The sequence below is a fragment of the Anas platyrhynchos genome, chromosome 10, assembly GCF_047663525.1.
Source record: "Anas platyrhynchos isolate ZD024472 breed Pekin duck chromosome 10, IASCAAS_PekinDuck_T2T, whole genome shotgun sequence".
Lineage (NCBI taxonomy): Eukaryota > Metazoa > Chordata > Aves > Anseriformes > Anatidae > Anas > Anas platyrhynchos.
In genome coordinates, this window is record NC_092596.1 from 16,164,956 (window position 1) to 16,180,448 (window position 15,493).

Consider the following 15,493-nt stretch of genomic DNA (forward strand, 5'->3'; position numbering starts at 1 on the left):
TGCATCAGGAAGGGAAAACGTGGATGTGTAAATTCATCACAGATTCATTCTGTGACTGGAAGTTTACTCCTCTGACCAGTGTTAATATCGTCAGATGAGAGCAGATGCCAGTAAACAGACCTGTTACACATCTGCCTGTGTGTAATTCTATTCCCATGAGACAGGGCACAACAGCACTACAAGAGTTCTGGGTAAAAGCTAATTTATAGTGCTTGCATCAGAAATGTAGGTCTTTATGGCAGCTTTGAAGACTGCAACCTCAAGGGACAGAAGCATGTAGCCAGCTCACAGATTTCACTTTCTAGAAAGTGTCTGTTTTATGAGGTTGTATTTTAGTTGGAATTTGAAAAAGTTGTGGTAAGGTTGGTATAGCCGATCCACTCCAAGAGCACTTTGCAGAGCACAAGGCTCCGGCTTAGTCCCTCCATCCATCTCTTCACACAAGACCCAATTCCCCAGGAAAAACATTCCGGCATCTACTGAATTCTGAATATTTCCAAGTACTCTCATAACATACAGGCCACATGAACCCAGTGTTTAGGTCTCAGCTCTCTGGATCCAAGCTCACACCTGAAATGCAGTTTGGTGTCAATACTGGGATATCTCAAAGCTTTTTCCCTGACCTCAGGGAATGGCAAAGCCAAGGTCCAGGGCCACTGCATGTTCACTGCATGGACAGCCCAGAGAAAGACTTTGTATGTTTTCGTAAATATAAAATTTGGCATATGAATACAGCATTAGACATTAAAAACTTCAGGCATTCATTTTCATATGATGCTCTGCAATGAAAATACTGATACTAAAAATGAGCTATCAACTCTGGAATATTTCCTTTTTCGGCCACTTTCAGTACTTACTAAGTACTAAGCAGGTTTTGGTTTTAATTTGGCTGCAGCGAAGAGGTTAATTGGCTAGTCAGCTATCACATCTGCCACGTCAATATTTCAGTTTCTATATGAATTACTGAACTGCATCTTTCAATTTTACTCTGAGACCTTAAAGGTACAATAAAAGCTGGGAGTTAAATTGCTTTTAAAAATCTTAGGTTATCATACTGGTCAAAAGACACGCAATAGGAAAATATATGACTTTAAAGAGGATTATATAATTTGTATTTACTGAAGATGAGCCATTCCCTCCATAAACATCACAGCTGCTGGAATACGTAGGTCACTGAGACAGAAGGTTAGAAAGATACCTGCAGCTTGAAGTGAGTGGACAGCTCTACATAGAGGTCCACCAAACATTTTAACATGAGTCCATAATATAGCTACACAAGAGTCAAAGAATTAATTTGGGATTAACTAGTTGAACCATAAGGAGGAGAAACAGGAAGTGTGAATTTAGAAACATGCAGACATTTTTCTTAGTTTGCTTAAAAAAAAAAAAGAAAAAAAGAAAAGGCTAAGAAGGGATCATTACAAGTGAAAAGCTCTAAATTGTATTAGGTGAAGGAAAAAAGTCAAACATACATTAACTTTCCACTGATTTTTTAACATGAAACTTTATAAACTAATACTCTTTTGTGAAGGACTCTTATAAATCTGCTTATTAGCTCAATGTCTAGGCCATAAAAAGAAAGCAATGATGATGGGGAAAGCAAGGAAACACTTACCTGTAGGGATGAACGTAGGCTGTTGCAACTGCATGTTGGCTAGAGCCTGTTGGTAGTGGAAAACGCTTGGGTTAAAGACTGTGGTGGCACCATTGTTTTTTTCAAGTGCTGGCCTCTTTGGTAAAGGTTGAAGTGCACCAGGCGGCAGGGCCTGTGGATAAGGGAGTCATTAAAGACAAGTGGAATATAAAAGAGACCCAAAAGCAGACAGAGCATGCAATATATAATAGGGGGTCTCGGCTGCAAATCACCTGCAACTGTATCAACTTAGCAGACAGGAAATAGAAGAGCAGCTAAATCACAGTAAAAGTTGGAGGTGTAACCACAGCTTCACTAGGTAAGCAGTTAGTAAATGCACCAGGAGACAGGGGCAGAGTCCAGAATGAGGAAACACTAAGGAAGATTTTCAGCAGGACTGACTTGGAAAAAAAGCATGAGGGGGAAGAAGGGAAGAGGTGATCATCTGGACAGGATACCACAAAGCACAATTGCAGGCAACAAGCATTTAAAAAACATACCAGCTAAGAGAAACACAATAGATGACTATTTTAAAACAAAAAGATTAGCGTAAGTAATAAGTGCCATGGAAAAATTAGGGATGCTTGCCTCTGCTTATTCCAATACCTGCCTACATGGATGTGTACATTTGTGGGGGTGTGCACTCTTGTATGCAGCTGACCCATGTGTTCAGGTGGTCAAGTGAAAGCTGTTGCCAATTACACATATAATGCCACATTCATAGTAAAATGCATTTCCACTTGTTATTAGTGAGGCTGAGCAACATAGCCAAGAATAGGCCTGATTCTCTGCTGCCTGCAACAGCTGCAAAGCTCACAAACAGTAGATTTGGACTTGCTCCCAATTTCTAGTAGCACAGCACTAGAAGAAGGCCTCCAACAGTTAAATACCGCTTGCTCATTATTAACAGTGGAAAAAGCCATTGACAAATCTGCTGTTCGAACAAGATTTGGGTGGGTCTTGCTATCAGGCAAATCCTTTCTTTTTGTTCTATCACACCACAGTGCTTCTTCCAGCCCGTCAAACCTGTTTCATGATCAGACTTGGTAAAAAGCATTAACCCAACTCAGGAACTTCTCTCAGTAAGGTACTCATCATTCAAAAAGCATGTCTCAACAGCGAAGTAGTATGTCAGGTTCTTAGGAGACAGAAACGTGTCTAATGATTTACAGCTTCTCATTGTACCCAAGCAAAAAACACAATTTTTTCCACATTGTGATAGAAAAGGGTCCTTTTTAATTATGCCCTGCAGTCCTTTTGCACGTAACACTCCCATTGACGTCAATGAGATTTACGCACGTGGAAGTCATGCAGAATCAGGTCATTTCTGCCTAGTTGTGTTTTATATCATGTAGCAAAGCAATGGCTGAACCATAGGGTTATCACTCCTCTTTCTTTTTTTCTTTTTTTTTTTTTTGAATAAATGACAGCGAAGGGTGGGTATTAGGGGAGGTTTAGCTAATGAAGAGCTAAGGCTACAAACACATAGTACTTGTAAGAAAGGACACAAGGAAAGAGAGGTTTTAAAATGTCATGAAGACTAACACACAACAAGGGAAGAGGTATTTTAAAATATCATGAAGTTCAACAGGCAACAGAATATAACCAAAAGCTTGCAACAGTTTGTCACCATCTAGAAACAGGTTTCACTTTAAAGTTAATTTGCTACAGGAGACTGCTCATCTGAGAAACGTTAAGTAAGACACTTCCAGGCAAAACATTACTCCAACCTATTGCTATTCACATGGTGGTTTGGGGTACCTTTAATATTAAAAAAATAAATAAGTAGAAGAAATTGCATTTGCAAAACTGCCCTCAGACATGCACACATCCTCTGCTAATGCTAGCAGACATCCAGTGCCAGCATTATGACTTAATGATATCTTTCTAGATTTCTTCTGGCTAGTATCAAGAGAGAGCAATCAAACATGAGCCAGCATTCTCAGACAGAAACCAAAGTCTCTTGCTTAAGATCTATATTTTAGGATGAGGTTTTCTACGTAAAGATCAAAGCGTTTCCATTTTTAGGGGAGCCCCCACTGATATCTACACTAAATCTGTCTTTATATACATCATGTCTATTTAATGATGGTTCCATGAATGTTCCTTCAGGCACAAAACAGATTTGCAGCTTGTAAGAGACTGTAGTAACTCCACTGACATCAGAGGTGCTTTACAGATTTACAGTAACTGAAGAACTTGCTGCTTAAATCCATATTCCTTACTGCGCCTGATTGCAAAACATGCTTTTTCCAAAATCTGCCTAAGAAAAAAGAAATTACTAATTATAGCAAAGCAACTGTGCCAGGCACGTAATGGACTTTTGACTCCTTGCTTCTTGGCCAAAGGCTGTCACCACCCCAAAAAGTTCATTATCCCTACCGTCAGTGCCAAAAGCTTTGAGATCTCACTGTGAAGTGCTATCTCTTTACACATGGGACAATTCCTGAGCCCAGCACTGCAGTCAGAGGTGGCATATAAACACAAACAAGCCACAGGGATGTCAAGGCACAACAGTCTGCCCTACTGTCTCTCTAACATTGTGCTTCTACCTACCCAGCTTCATCCCCTTGGGGGCATGGGAGAGAATGCAGCTACAGCAATTCCATTTCTGTTGCCTGAACAGCACCTTTGGGAAATGCCAACACAGCAGCTGGGGTGAAGAAGCCTAAATAAACGTAACATTTCTACAGTCTCCTAAAGAAGCAAGCACACTGCAGTGGCTGCTGTGCAGCCCAGAGGCCAGCTCTGCCACTTGAGCTCCCTGGGCACAAGAGTCAGAGCCTATCTTGGTCTGCTCCTGTTCTGACAGCCTTCTGGGTGTCCTTCTCCCACGCCAGCTCTTGGGGAAGCATCCGTACCAGAGCATGTCCTGCAGAACTCCTATTTTTGCCAACCTATCTAACTCTTGAGTTAATCACCACTGCAGCTACTGAGAGTCGGGCAAGTGGACAGTTTGCCCTGCTGTTTGGTACACAGTGCTGCTTGTCATTGCCCTCTGGACAAACTTCAGTCAAAACAGATGTAGCAGTAACCTTTGATAGCTGACAGTAACCTTTTCTGATTCTTATTGTCTCCACGTGCACACAGATATGCAACTTTTGTAACATGATCAGGCCATTTGCACTCATGAAGGGGTTAATTTTTTTTTTTTCTGTTCAGTATCTATTTGATAGCCCGAACTGATCCTAGTGAACAATTCCCACTAGAAAAATGCCAGGCAGTCTCCCATTTTGGGGCTGGGAAAGCCACATTCCTGCTGGAATATGAGTATTTGAACAAAAAGATTTGTCACTTCTCTGCATGGCATAGAAATAAATCAGCCTGAATGACAGACAAAAATGCAATGCATGCCTAAGTCAAGATTTCCCACGTGCAGGTTAACAACTCTCTCTTGTTATTTTTTTGCAAGACAGGAACTGGATTAAATCTTTGCAACAAACAATTTAATTGCGCCTCAAAGTTCCCCTCAGATCCGTATCTCCTGGGAGCAGATCGCACTTTCACTCCTTTGCACTTAGCTTAGAGGGGTTGGCTCCGTATCTGACTTGCTGCTTCAGTCCAAGTCACAACAGATAGAATGATTTGAAAGAGGGCAGAGGTTGCACCCATTCCCTGGCAAGCAGGGGAACCAATCTGAGCAGTTTCCTCTGAAGATGATGTGTGTTCTTATCGGCACTGTAAATCATTCTCTGGTGCAGCCTTCACAAAGGGTTCAGAGGAGGTGACATATGCCAACATTATAGTTGAAAACGTTCAGATATTCCAAGGCAGGAAGACTATTAAAAGTCCCTTATCTGATCAGGTTTTGTTCAGCGGGGAAGGTCGGAAGGGTAGGGGAGTTACTGGGCTTTCCCATTCTCAGCCAGACTGTCTCCTAAGCAAGGTGGCTCTCAGCAAGGGCAGCGAGGCACTACGTAGGTCACTGTCTAAGCTGGCTTTGGGGCTGTGCCTGTGCCAGCAGTGAGCACTGAGAGGCTGTTGTGTCAGTCACAGTGTAATTCCAGCCTGCTGGCGGAAGCTGGCCCCTAACAAGATTTCCTCATGCTGCTGTCTAAAGCTGCAACAGGGAAGCCTGCTGACTATTAAAAAAAAAATAAAAACACACACACAAAAACACATCACACACACACAAAAACCACCACAACCACCAACAAAAACAGCTCAAGTCTTGCGAAGTTGCCAAAGGGGCTTTGCCTCTGGCCAAACTCAACACAACCTCTTTTCATTTAAATTTTCCCCAAACACAGCTTAAAGAAACACGCTGACATTCCCATTCTGGGAAAAACAGCCTCCCTGCCTGAGCTAATATTCACTGGCATTGGAGGGAATATTCATCCCACTGAGACCCCTGGGAAGGTGACCTGCTCAGCCTGGGGATGAGGAACAACCAGACACAGGGAATGAGAAAGGTGGGGGAATCCTTGCTCATACAAGGCATCTGCCCAGCCAGAGGGGAAGGGGAGCAGATCAGCTGTGCTTCCCAATGCTGGGAACGGTGAGCAACAGTGGCTCGAAGGTTTCAGGACTCCGTGTCCACTCTTCCCTTTCCACCTACAGCTTTGGGACTAGATTTTTTTTAGGATGTATTAAATCCCTCACATTGGGGTGATTTGAGAAGGAATTGTCTTCTACAGAGCCAGGACTGACAGCAGGCCGGGAGGATGACTTTTGCCTTACTGTGAGGATCACAAAGATGGGTAAATATATCTGGGGCTTAGAAAATAATCAAAATTAGCTTGCATGAAGGCAATTTGCAGGCAGAAGGCTGCAAAGCAGATCCCATGCCTGAGGCAGAAGCAAACAGACACCCAGAGCCAGGTGCTTTTGCTGATATAGGGGGAGGAACCAGAGCCAGAGCCAGCTGCAGTAGCCATGGCCTTCCCAGCTTACCCAACACACGATCAAAGTTCTGCCTTACACATGCTTCAGCTCCCAGCACAAATCTCTGTGACGCTGCTTAGCTCTCTCTGCTTCTCTCAACAGTGGAAACAGCCAGGATTGGAGAAGTCCTAAATCTGGTCTGTGCCCATCAAACAGAACACCCTGCCAAGGGCAGTACCAGCACGACACTGCCAGGCAAGGCCATGTTGTTGGGCACACCACAAAAAGCCTCTCTGCCTTCAGTGGCAGGAACAGGATCTATCCTGCACCACCCCATCCTGTGGCATATCCAGCACAGTGCAGACCTAACGGAGTTAAATCCCCACCAAAATGCTGCATTTCACAACTCTGCTGCTGTAGTTTGGAAAAAGTAGCTCAAAATCCTGAGCTGCCTGCCACCACAAAGGCGCCCAGGATTATTCTGTGCCTCCAAAACACATCTGGGCTTTAGAAGGAAAAGCTCACGTGGTTAATGGGTGGCGTGTGGGTGCAGGATCGGCATGTCTGAAAGGACACTAACATTTCTGACCCGGATGGGCAGTCTCCCCAGGCACTAACACAACAGACCAAGCGAGGAAGGCTTTCATGCAGATGGTTACGTGCAAAGCGAGAAGGTGAAAGGTCCAAGTACCAGGTCAAAGGTTGCCTCGAGCGGTCGCTTCAGTGATCTGACAGCTGGCTGAGTCTTAATTAGCAGGCAGCGAGCACATGATGGCAATGGGCCAGGGAGGGGGGTCAAGCACAGTAACAAAAACAGCAAGCAGAGGTGTGTCAAGAGAGCCATATTTTGGGGAGGTGAAGAGAAAAAAATAAAAATGAATGCATTATACAATATATTAAAAAGACGAGGCATGCACAACATGGGATGTCTGAGTAATTACCTGGCCCAGTGGCTAGTCAGCTATTTTGCCTTAGTAAATTTCAGAAATAAAGAAATAACATCATGGGCGTGTGCCCTAGAGCATTTTCACTGCAGCTGGCACAGCGGGTGAGGAATGCTTGGGGATTAGAACCTGCACGTGGACTCGCACTGGGCTCCAGCCCTAATTCTGCAGCTACATGTGGAGGTCAGCAGGAGGGCTCATGGCAGGAAAAGGACCACTGGTAAAGAAGGAAGGTTCAAGCACAGCTTAAGTGTGATCCTGAACCAGGGAGTGAGCCTGACCCAATTCACCCGGCTGTGCTGCACAGTCCTGAGCCAAGTTGCAGAGAGTAGAGCTACTACTCATGTGTGAAAAGTAACTGCAGGATTGTGTCCCTCAGAAATGTCTTCTGAATTTAGATTTGGAATCATTCCAAATCTATTTTAGAAGGCCTTATTACACCCATTTTTCTGGCACGTGATTTTTGATCCAAGAAGACTGGGCACCAGTCTTTGCTTTAATATAAAGTCTTATTCCTCAACAGGTACAGTAAGTGCATCAAAACTTAAAAAGTCAATGAATAATGTAAGCTGTTTTGGTGGCAAGGGTGATGCAACAAGCCATCAATAAATATTTTAAAGGTTCTAGTTAACAGCATACAAATAAGGTTAATTACATTTTTAAGAGAAGCCGGCAGCATGAATAAAACATGCATTGGCTTTAGTTAAGTAGCAGTGTCCTAGATTATTAGTGAAAAAGTAAGGTGTCAATTGTAAAAAACACAAGAGTTTAATTTCAGAAGGGTCTTTTTCAACAGACCTTGGCTGCTGTTTCAATAATAATAAAAACAATAAGAAATATAACAAATAAACTGTTCAGGAGAGATAAATACTCCATTATAAATTGGTTCTTCAAGTTACATTCCCGGTAATGTGAAAAACATTTGTGAATCCTCCCCTTTTTTGTACTATGTTTCACCATGAATGATAAGCAACCTTCTTAACTGTCTTAAAAAAAGGTATTTAGAAAAATAGAGGTATCCTTACTTCTAAATTAAAAAGGAGGCAAGGACCTTTTTACTGTTGGTTATTCACGTAATCACAAAACTGATGAGACTGGAAAGGCCCAACCTACTGCTCAAAGCAATGTCAACTAAAGTACCTTGCATCCAGGCAGGTTTTGAGTATCTCCAAGGATGGAACAACCTGTTCTGGTGTTTGGCAACCCTCACAGTAAGGAATCTTTTTTCTTACATTCATATGGAATTTCCTGTATTTTAATTTGTGCCCACTGTCTCTTGTCCTTTCGCTGAGCATTGCAGGGAAGAGTAAGCCTCTGTCTTCTTTACCCTCTCCCATCCCTCTCTCCAGCTGTTGTAGCCCTCTCAGCCTTTCCCAGTGTAGTTCAGATGATGAAGAACTTGGAGCATCTGACACTCATCTACTCATCTGAGTGAATCCTTTGCTGGACTCACTCCAGTATGTCCATGTCTTTCTTGCACTGGGGAGCCCAGCACTGGCTACAGCCTGCCAGTTATGGCCTCACCAGGAATGAGAAGAGAAGGATCACCCCCCTTGATCTGCAGACGTTATTCTTCCTAGTGCAGCCCAGGATGCTGTTGGCCCTTTTTGCCACGAGGGCACAAGAAAAAATCATAACAGCAATATCGTCCCCACTCTGGACAATTTCAACAGTACAACTAGATTTTTCTAATGTACTGTTGGAAGACAAGTTTCCAACTAGAATGAAGGTGTCATTAAAGGGAAGTCAACAGAATGGCAAACATTCACTCCACCTAGGAATTTGATCCATGCCGGTAAGTTTTCTTTGAATTTTATAATTCTAGGTATTAGATTCACAATTCATGTTAAAATGCAGGTGGGACCATCCTTACCAGGCTCTAAGTATCAAACAGATCAGGAAGTGATCCTTGATTTGAGACTTGTCATTTCACTAAGCCTTGGCTAAAGTAATAGGCACAAGCCTCCTGTTTGCTAGGATGGAACAATTGATACCTTGTCTGCTTTGAAGTAAGTGGAAATTTTGCTACTGACTTCAACAGGCCAAGATTCCCCTGCAAAGGATATATCATAATATGAATATTTTTTTCCTTTCATTGTGTACTGAGGAAGCTAACCTGACACCTGCGTCTTAGCAGGAAGGTGTTTGCTCCGTGTACTGCTGAACTTGCTTTCAGGCCTGATGCACTTCACCTCATGATGTCTTGTCAGAAAATCACAGGGTTCAACACTGCATCCCTAACTGGTGAGATGGCACTGCCTCACTCAGTGCTTCATGCTACAGCAAGCACACACAAAGGATGGAAAGATGGGATTCACACTGCACATGGTCTCAGCTCTCTATTCAGCAATTTACAAAATACTCTTCCGCAAATGACACATATAACACAAATGAAATCTCTCAGCAATAGAAATATAGCTTGATAAGAGCTCTACTTACCATTGCAGCTGCAGCTGTCTGGTTCACCTGGTGTTGAGCTGCCTTGATTTTGGCTTGCAGGTGTGCAGGGGGATGAAAGTACTTGCATTTCTCCCTAGAGCATCGACCTTTGATGTAATCCATGCAAACTGTAACAGTATTTTCATTTGTGTCTATCATTGCAATATCTATAGGGTGAGCATAACGGCAATCATTCTCACCACGTGTGCAATTTCCACGCTGAAACTCTCGACAAACCTTAAAAGAAAGTCACATTGTTGAGAAAGACATCACGCTACTCTTCATTTAGTATTTTCAACACAGAATATCAGTTCTTTGGCTGAATTAAATTATGGGTATATTCTAAATTCATGCTCTAAATTCATGCTCTTGGGTACCACTTAGACAGTCACAGGGACAACTGGTGCTACTCATAACTGGTTCACAAGATGAGGAAAACTCATTGTTACCAATGCCAATTACCAAATGTAAGTGAAGTACAGAATTTGTACAAAACGGAAAGTGACCTGAGTCTTGAACCTGGAAAGTCAATGGTGTTTTGCCAAAACTCGAGGAGCTCAGTACTCCTCCCCAGCCTCTAAAGTTTAAAAAAAAATATTTTAATAACTCTGCCATTTGTGTCCCAGGTGAATTTTATACATATATACATATGTATATATATATATTCTTTTTATGGAGCATACTCATGGGTAGGACTTTTAATTCTAAATGTTGCAAACTGTGGAATTTGCAACAGGTTCTCATTCTTAAATATGAATAACGTCTTCCATGTATATAGTCTCACTACCCTCAATAATAAAACTCTGACCTCGGGGTTACATGACAGCGCATTTGATTCCACTGCAATGTGTTCATAAGGAGTTGCCAAAACTGCTAGCCTTAAAAAGATCGTGCAGCTCCTCATAAGTTATGAGCACTGAAGCAGCAAAGGTAGAGAAAAAGGTTTCACAAAATGGATCTTCAAGGCTTCCTTGTCTGAAGGTATGAAAGAACTAAGAAACACTGCAAAGGCCTACAGCCAGTGGCGTAAATCACATACCGGAATGCTATCAGACTGTGTGCAGGGAAAGGTGAGCTGTCACGTGAGAAAGGAGGCAATCAGCAATGCAATACAAAGCACATAACACAAAACAATATGTTTTGAAATGACACCCTTTTCCACTACCTTCCTGTGTTATAATTTACACCTGCGGGAGCCTCTGCATTCAAGTCCTCAGCCCTTATTTCCTACAGAGCCTCTGCTCAGGGTCTGAAAGATGTATACAACTCCTCCAACACTAAGTCCCAGCATGCCCAGCCAACTGTCAGGGCAAGCCTGCCGGGGAAATGTCTTTCCAATGCCCTGTACTCAGCAATCCCAACAGCATAATGCTTGATATTTTCTGTAAAAACTTAGTAAGCTTGTCTCAAGACAAGGGAAGTGTCTGTTACTTCCACCCTCTTGTTGTCATTCCAAAACATCTCCCACTCAACTCAGTTAAAGGGCAGACTATCTACTTGCCTTTTTTTTTTTTGTAACCGTGGCAAATCACACACAGTAAACAACAATTCCATGCCTGCTCTAATGCCTACTGAAATCAGAAGAGTGAGCGCTCCCAGTTTTCCAGTAACCTCATAAGATTTTGGGATTGGTCTGCAAATAAGTCTGCCCAAGGAGAGGGCAGCAGCCTGGTTTTAGGAGAGGTCTAAGTTTAACTTTGTGCTACACTGCATGAGGTCACACTAGCAGAGTGGAACAGTTGGACCCACATGCCCTGTTCATTTCCTTTAGCAGTATTAAATCAGATGTCCAAATACCTCCAGTTTATCCGTACGCATCAGTTTCTGCCCAGCAGAGCCTCCTGGTACTGTAACAGTAGGATTTCCAGAAACCAGGACAGGAGTATTTGGTAAAAGCTCTGCAGGAACTAAGCCCATCCCAGGAGAGACATGACTCAGGTAGGGACTAAAAGCCATCGTGGGGCTTGTTGCAAGCGATGGAGTCACAGGAAACGTTGTCTGTGTATAGAAAAAGGAAAAACAAAATGTTAGTTAAAGAGCTCTCCTTTGGATTATCCAGTCAAAGCCTTGAAGCACTTCAATCCTTTTAAACAATTCGATTAGCAACATCAAAATGCTGTGCTCTTCAATCTATTCATTTATCGCCATTTACTTGTGATCTATTCGTTTCTCCTGACTCACAAATTTGTGACTCATCCTGAACACAAGGCATCTTTATTTGTCAGATCAAAGCATATTGATGATCTTTATAGTCTAATGACACAATTAAGGATTTCATGCCAGCAATTAGGGCAGGCCCAAATAAAACAGACTTCTCATTTCCAAATAAGTATCTCAGCTTCTGTATGTCTACACCACAATGCTGTACAGGGACCTCAAGGTAAACTGAAGCTTCAGGACCTAGAAACAGGTAACCCAGTTAGTTACATGGTTGAATTTACTATAAACCTGCACTGAGTTTCAGGTTACCATGGGTAGTCTGGCTCAGGTAGACAAACTGGATCATTCAGAGTCGTGAGGCATCTCTGCCCTGATACCCTTCAAGGTCTACCATTCTGCACATTGATAGGTTTCAGACTGACAACATCCTCCAGGCAAAAGCCATTTTACAGGAACATCCCGCGCCTACACTCCACGGGAATGGCTACAAGAGGACACCAACATCATTAGCGACACAATATGCCAGACCTCAGAGATTTGCAAGAGCAGATGGGTAGCTGGCTTGGAAGCGACAAGGTCAGAGCATGCCAGGTGAGACGGCTCGTTCAGGTGGGCCAGTAAAAGGCTCAGGACCCCACCTGTGCTGCGAGAAGCGATGTTCCCATGAGGAGACAGAACATCAGGCCATAAAGGCCTTGACTGTTCCTGAATCCTTAATTGCCCTAGGCAGGCCCTGCAAGAAGAGCAGAGGAGAGTGCAGCTGGCCAGAGACCAGCTTCCCTTGCCTGAACTTCTCCGGCAATTCCAGTCTGTTAGAAGAATTTCCATTCTCCTAGGTAGGCAAGATCATACTAAAATTCAATACCTGCTTAGGAGTTTAAGTCTGTGAATAGCCCCTATAGTCAGGGAGTTTGTGAAATTTTCAAGCACCAGATCTGAGGTGTGTTTGGGAACGGAACCAATCCCAGTTGATGTAAAGTAACCCCCGACCACCCAGATGGCAAGAGCCTGCAAGGAAGCATTTCTACTCTCCTAACAGTGGCTCAACAAAGCCCAGGGGAAACACCCCATGACTTGCAACTGTTTTTATTTTTCCTTCTGTCACCTGTTCCACTGGAAACTCTGGGTTACAGTTAAAGCCTGATCACATTTACTGGCATACACGACACTGTCCTCAGTAGCTAGAGCCTCTGCTTAGTGATAAACACAAGTGTGCTTACAAAATGGCCTCAGGCATAGCTTTGGCCACTCGCATCAAGCACACTCATCCCAGTACTTTGACATACTAGAAAACACATTGCTCGTTGTGGTCTGGAATAAAGTAACCCACAGTAACACCAGCTAAGCTGACCTAACCTATCTTTAGCCTAATGATGCCCTCTTCTTAGGGTCAGAGTGATAGCAGCAGCCCCTGTGCTGATAGGAAAGGTCACCTCCAGCATACATCCCACTTTCTTCTCCACAATGACAAGACACAGCCTCCTGAATCAGTGGGCCTTGGTGTTTTAAATGTAGCGAACCAAATAATGTTCTAAGAGGGATTTCCAATGTTCCTTCTTTTGAGCCTGATCCAAGCCCTGCTTGAGCTGATGGCAGACTAACTATTAAACCCAGAGATCCTCCAGTCCACAGCCCTTTAATAAATCATTTTCTTCTCTCTTTCACTTCTCAGTGGCTCCCAGACATATTACACCTTTTGCTGCTAGAAAAGCTCTTTAAGGATCTTCAAACACTGTGACTCCCTGAACACTTTAGTGAGAAAGCAGTATCCATTGGGCTATTTTCTCTCCTACGAGCACTAGTAATTACAACGGCATTTGCTGTACTTCTGTCACAATGCACGTTGTTAATTCTATTTTAAGGCGCTTCTTCAGCCCGGCCAGTCTGCACAGGATTATGCTAGGGCCTGACACACATTGTCAGCACTTATTTTAGGCATCCATCGTAGCTTGAACCTTGCAGTACGTGTGGCTTTCACAGACATGAGGGCAAATCTACTCAATGTTTTTCCAGCACCTAATACAGCAGGAATCCCAGGTATCCTGAGAGAGCAGTGTGGATGAGGGAGAGGCACTTCTCCCACTGCTCAAGGGGAAGATGCTGGGGCATTTGTGGAGCCAGGGAGCAAGGCTGGGGGCTTGCAATGCCTCACAGTGCATGAATTCACCAGAAATATATAGCAGGATATTTGAAATGTTCCCGAAGAGATTATATATACCAGCTTCTCCACAAAAACCACTACGACTGGGAGGCAAGTCCTGCTCCCTGAAACATAGTCCCAATCTACGAAGCCGTACTCTCATGGGCATCTCCTTTCTTCACTGGGAGCAAGCAACACAAAACACAAGCTAACAGACCTGAACCTGGTGTGAAGCAAGTGAAAGAAACATCCATGAAGAGCAATTAATGAGTGCTATTTATTCCCGGTTCTGGGGCCTACAGAGGGGTACACGAAGGATCAGGATGGTTTTTATTTTATTCCTGCTACCAGTTATTCACCTGTTTCCATGCCCTGCCTGGCATCTGCTCCAGCATTCCCAAGGTTTCATAGCTGTTTATTCTGCCTGCACGAACCATGCACCTGATGCTGCTGACTGAAAGCTACAGCTCTGCTCCGCACCCTGCCCGAGGGCAGGGGACTAAAACTCAGGAGCCGTGCAGGCACTGCCACTGGGAGACCTGCACGTTCCTCTCCTGCCCTGCTGGGTGCTGATGCAGCTCCCCAGCCCTCCTCAGGCCACACCTGTCAGCAGATCTTCCCAGAAAATCCCATATTTAAATAAGAGCCTGAACCCAACCCAGGGTTCCTCCTTCTAGGAAACCCAGGAGAGCAGAGGCAAAGCCTAGCTAGGGGAAGAAGGATGTATTAAAATCCAGATGCACAGCTGGAGAACGAACAGACCTCACTCAATGCATTAAACCCAAAAAACACAGGGTGTCTAAGTCTGATGCGTGCTAAATGCACTGAAAACTGCTCCTTTGTAAGCTGGCATCAGGGAGCTCTGTATTTATTGTGGCTGATGAGGGGAAAAGATGGGCTGTGCTCACTGCCAGCCCCGGCTGCCTGTCTTGGATTGGGAAATCCAGTCTGGCTTATGCATCAGTACCAGTAATAAAGATGCTGCCAGCCAAATCTTTCTTCCCTTTACGTCTGTGCAGGTCCCCTGTGCCAGGCCTGTCCCGAGGGAATAGAAGCAAATTTCTTCCTTGCAGCCAGAACCCGCCTGTAATTTCTACTCCAAACAGCAGTCTTCTCCTTAACATACCTCCCATTCATCTCTTGTGATTGCAGCTGGGCAAAAGACTTGCCTGACAGATCAATATTTTGACTGCACACTAGAAAAAAAATGTCTTATAATCAGTGGACAGGCACACACGCTGTGAGCCCCTGATAGAGGGCTGCTAAGGTAATTTCGGTGCAAAACCCAACAATGCAGCTCCAAATCACTGATGAGGGAACAACACTAATGAAGCATCATGACAAAGCTTTTGA

At 43.8% G+C, this 15,493-nt stretch overlaps 1 protein-coding gene across 14 annotated transcripts in view; it reads right to left on the reverse strand.

Moving 5' to 3' along the window:
* The window catches only part of MBNL3 (muscleblind like splicing regulator 3), a 98,680-nt gene that overhangs the window by 15,053 nt on the left and 68,134 nt on the right, over positions 1-15,493 (reverse strand). For all 14 annotated transcript variants that reach the window (XR_005268428.2, XR_005268427.2, XM_038184674.2 and 11 more), the window contains 3 exons: positions 11,638-11,838; positions 9,841-10,077; positions 1,616-1,766 (listed from right to left, as the gene is read on the reverse strand). Coding sequence is in view for 12 of the 14 variants with exons in the window: in XM_038184674.2 (XP_038040602.1) it covers positions 1,616-1,766; positions 9,841-10,077; positions 11,638-11,838 (589 nt within the window). In the remaining 2 variants the exon portion in view is untranslated. The remainder of the gene's footprint in view (positions 1-1,615; positions 1,767-9,840; positions 10,078-11,637; positions 11,839-15,493) is intronic.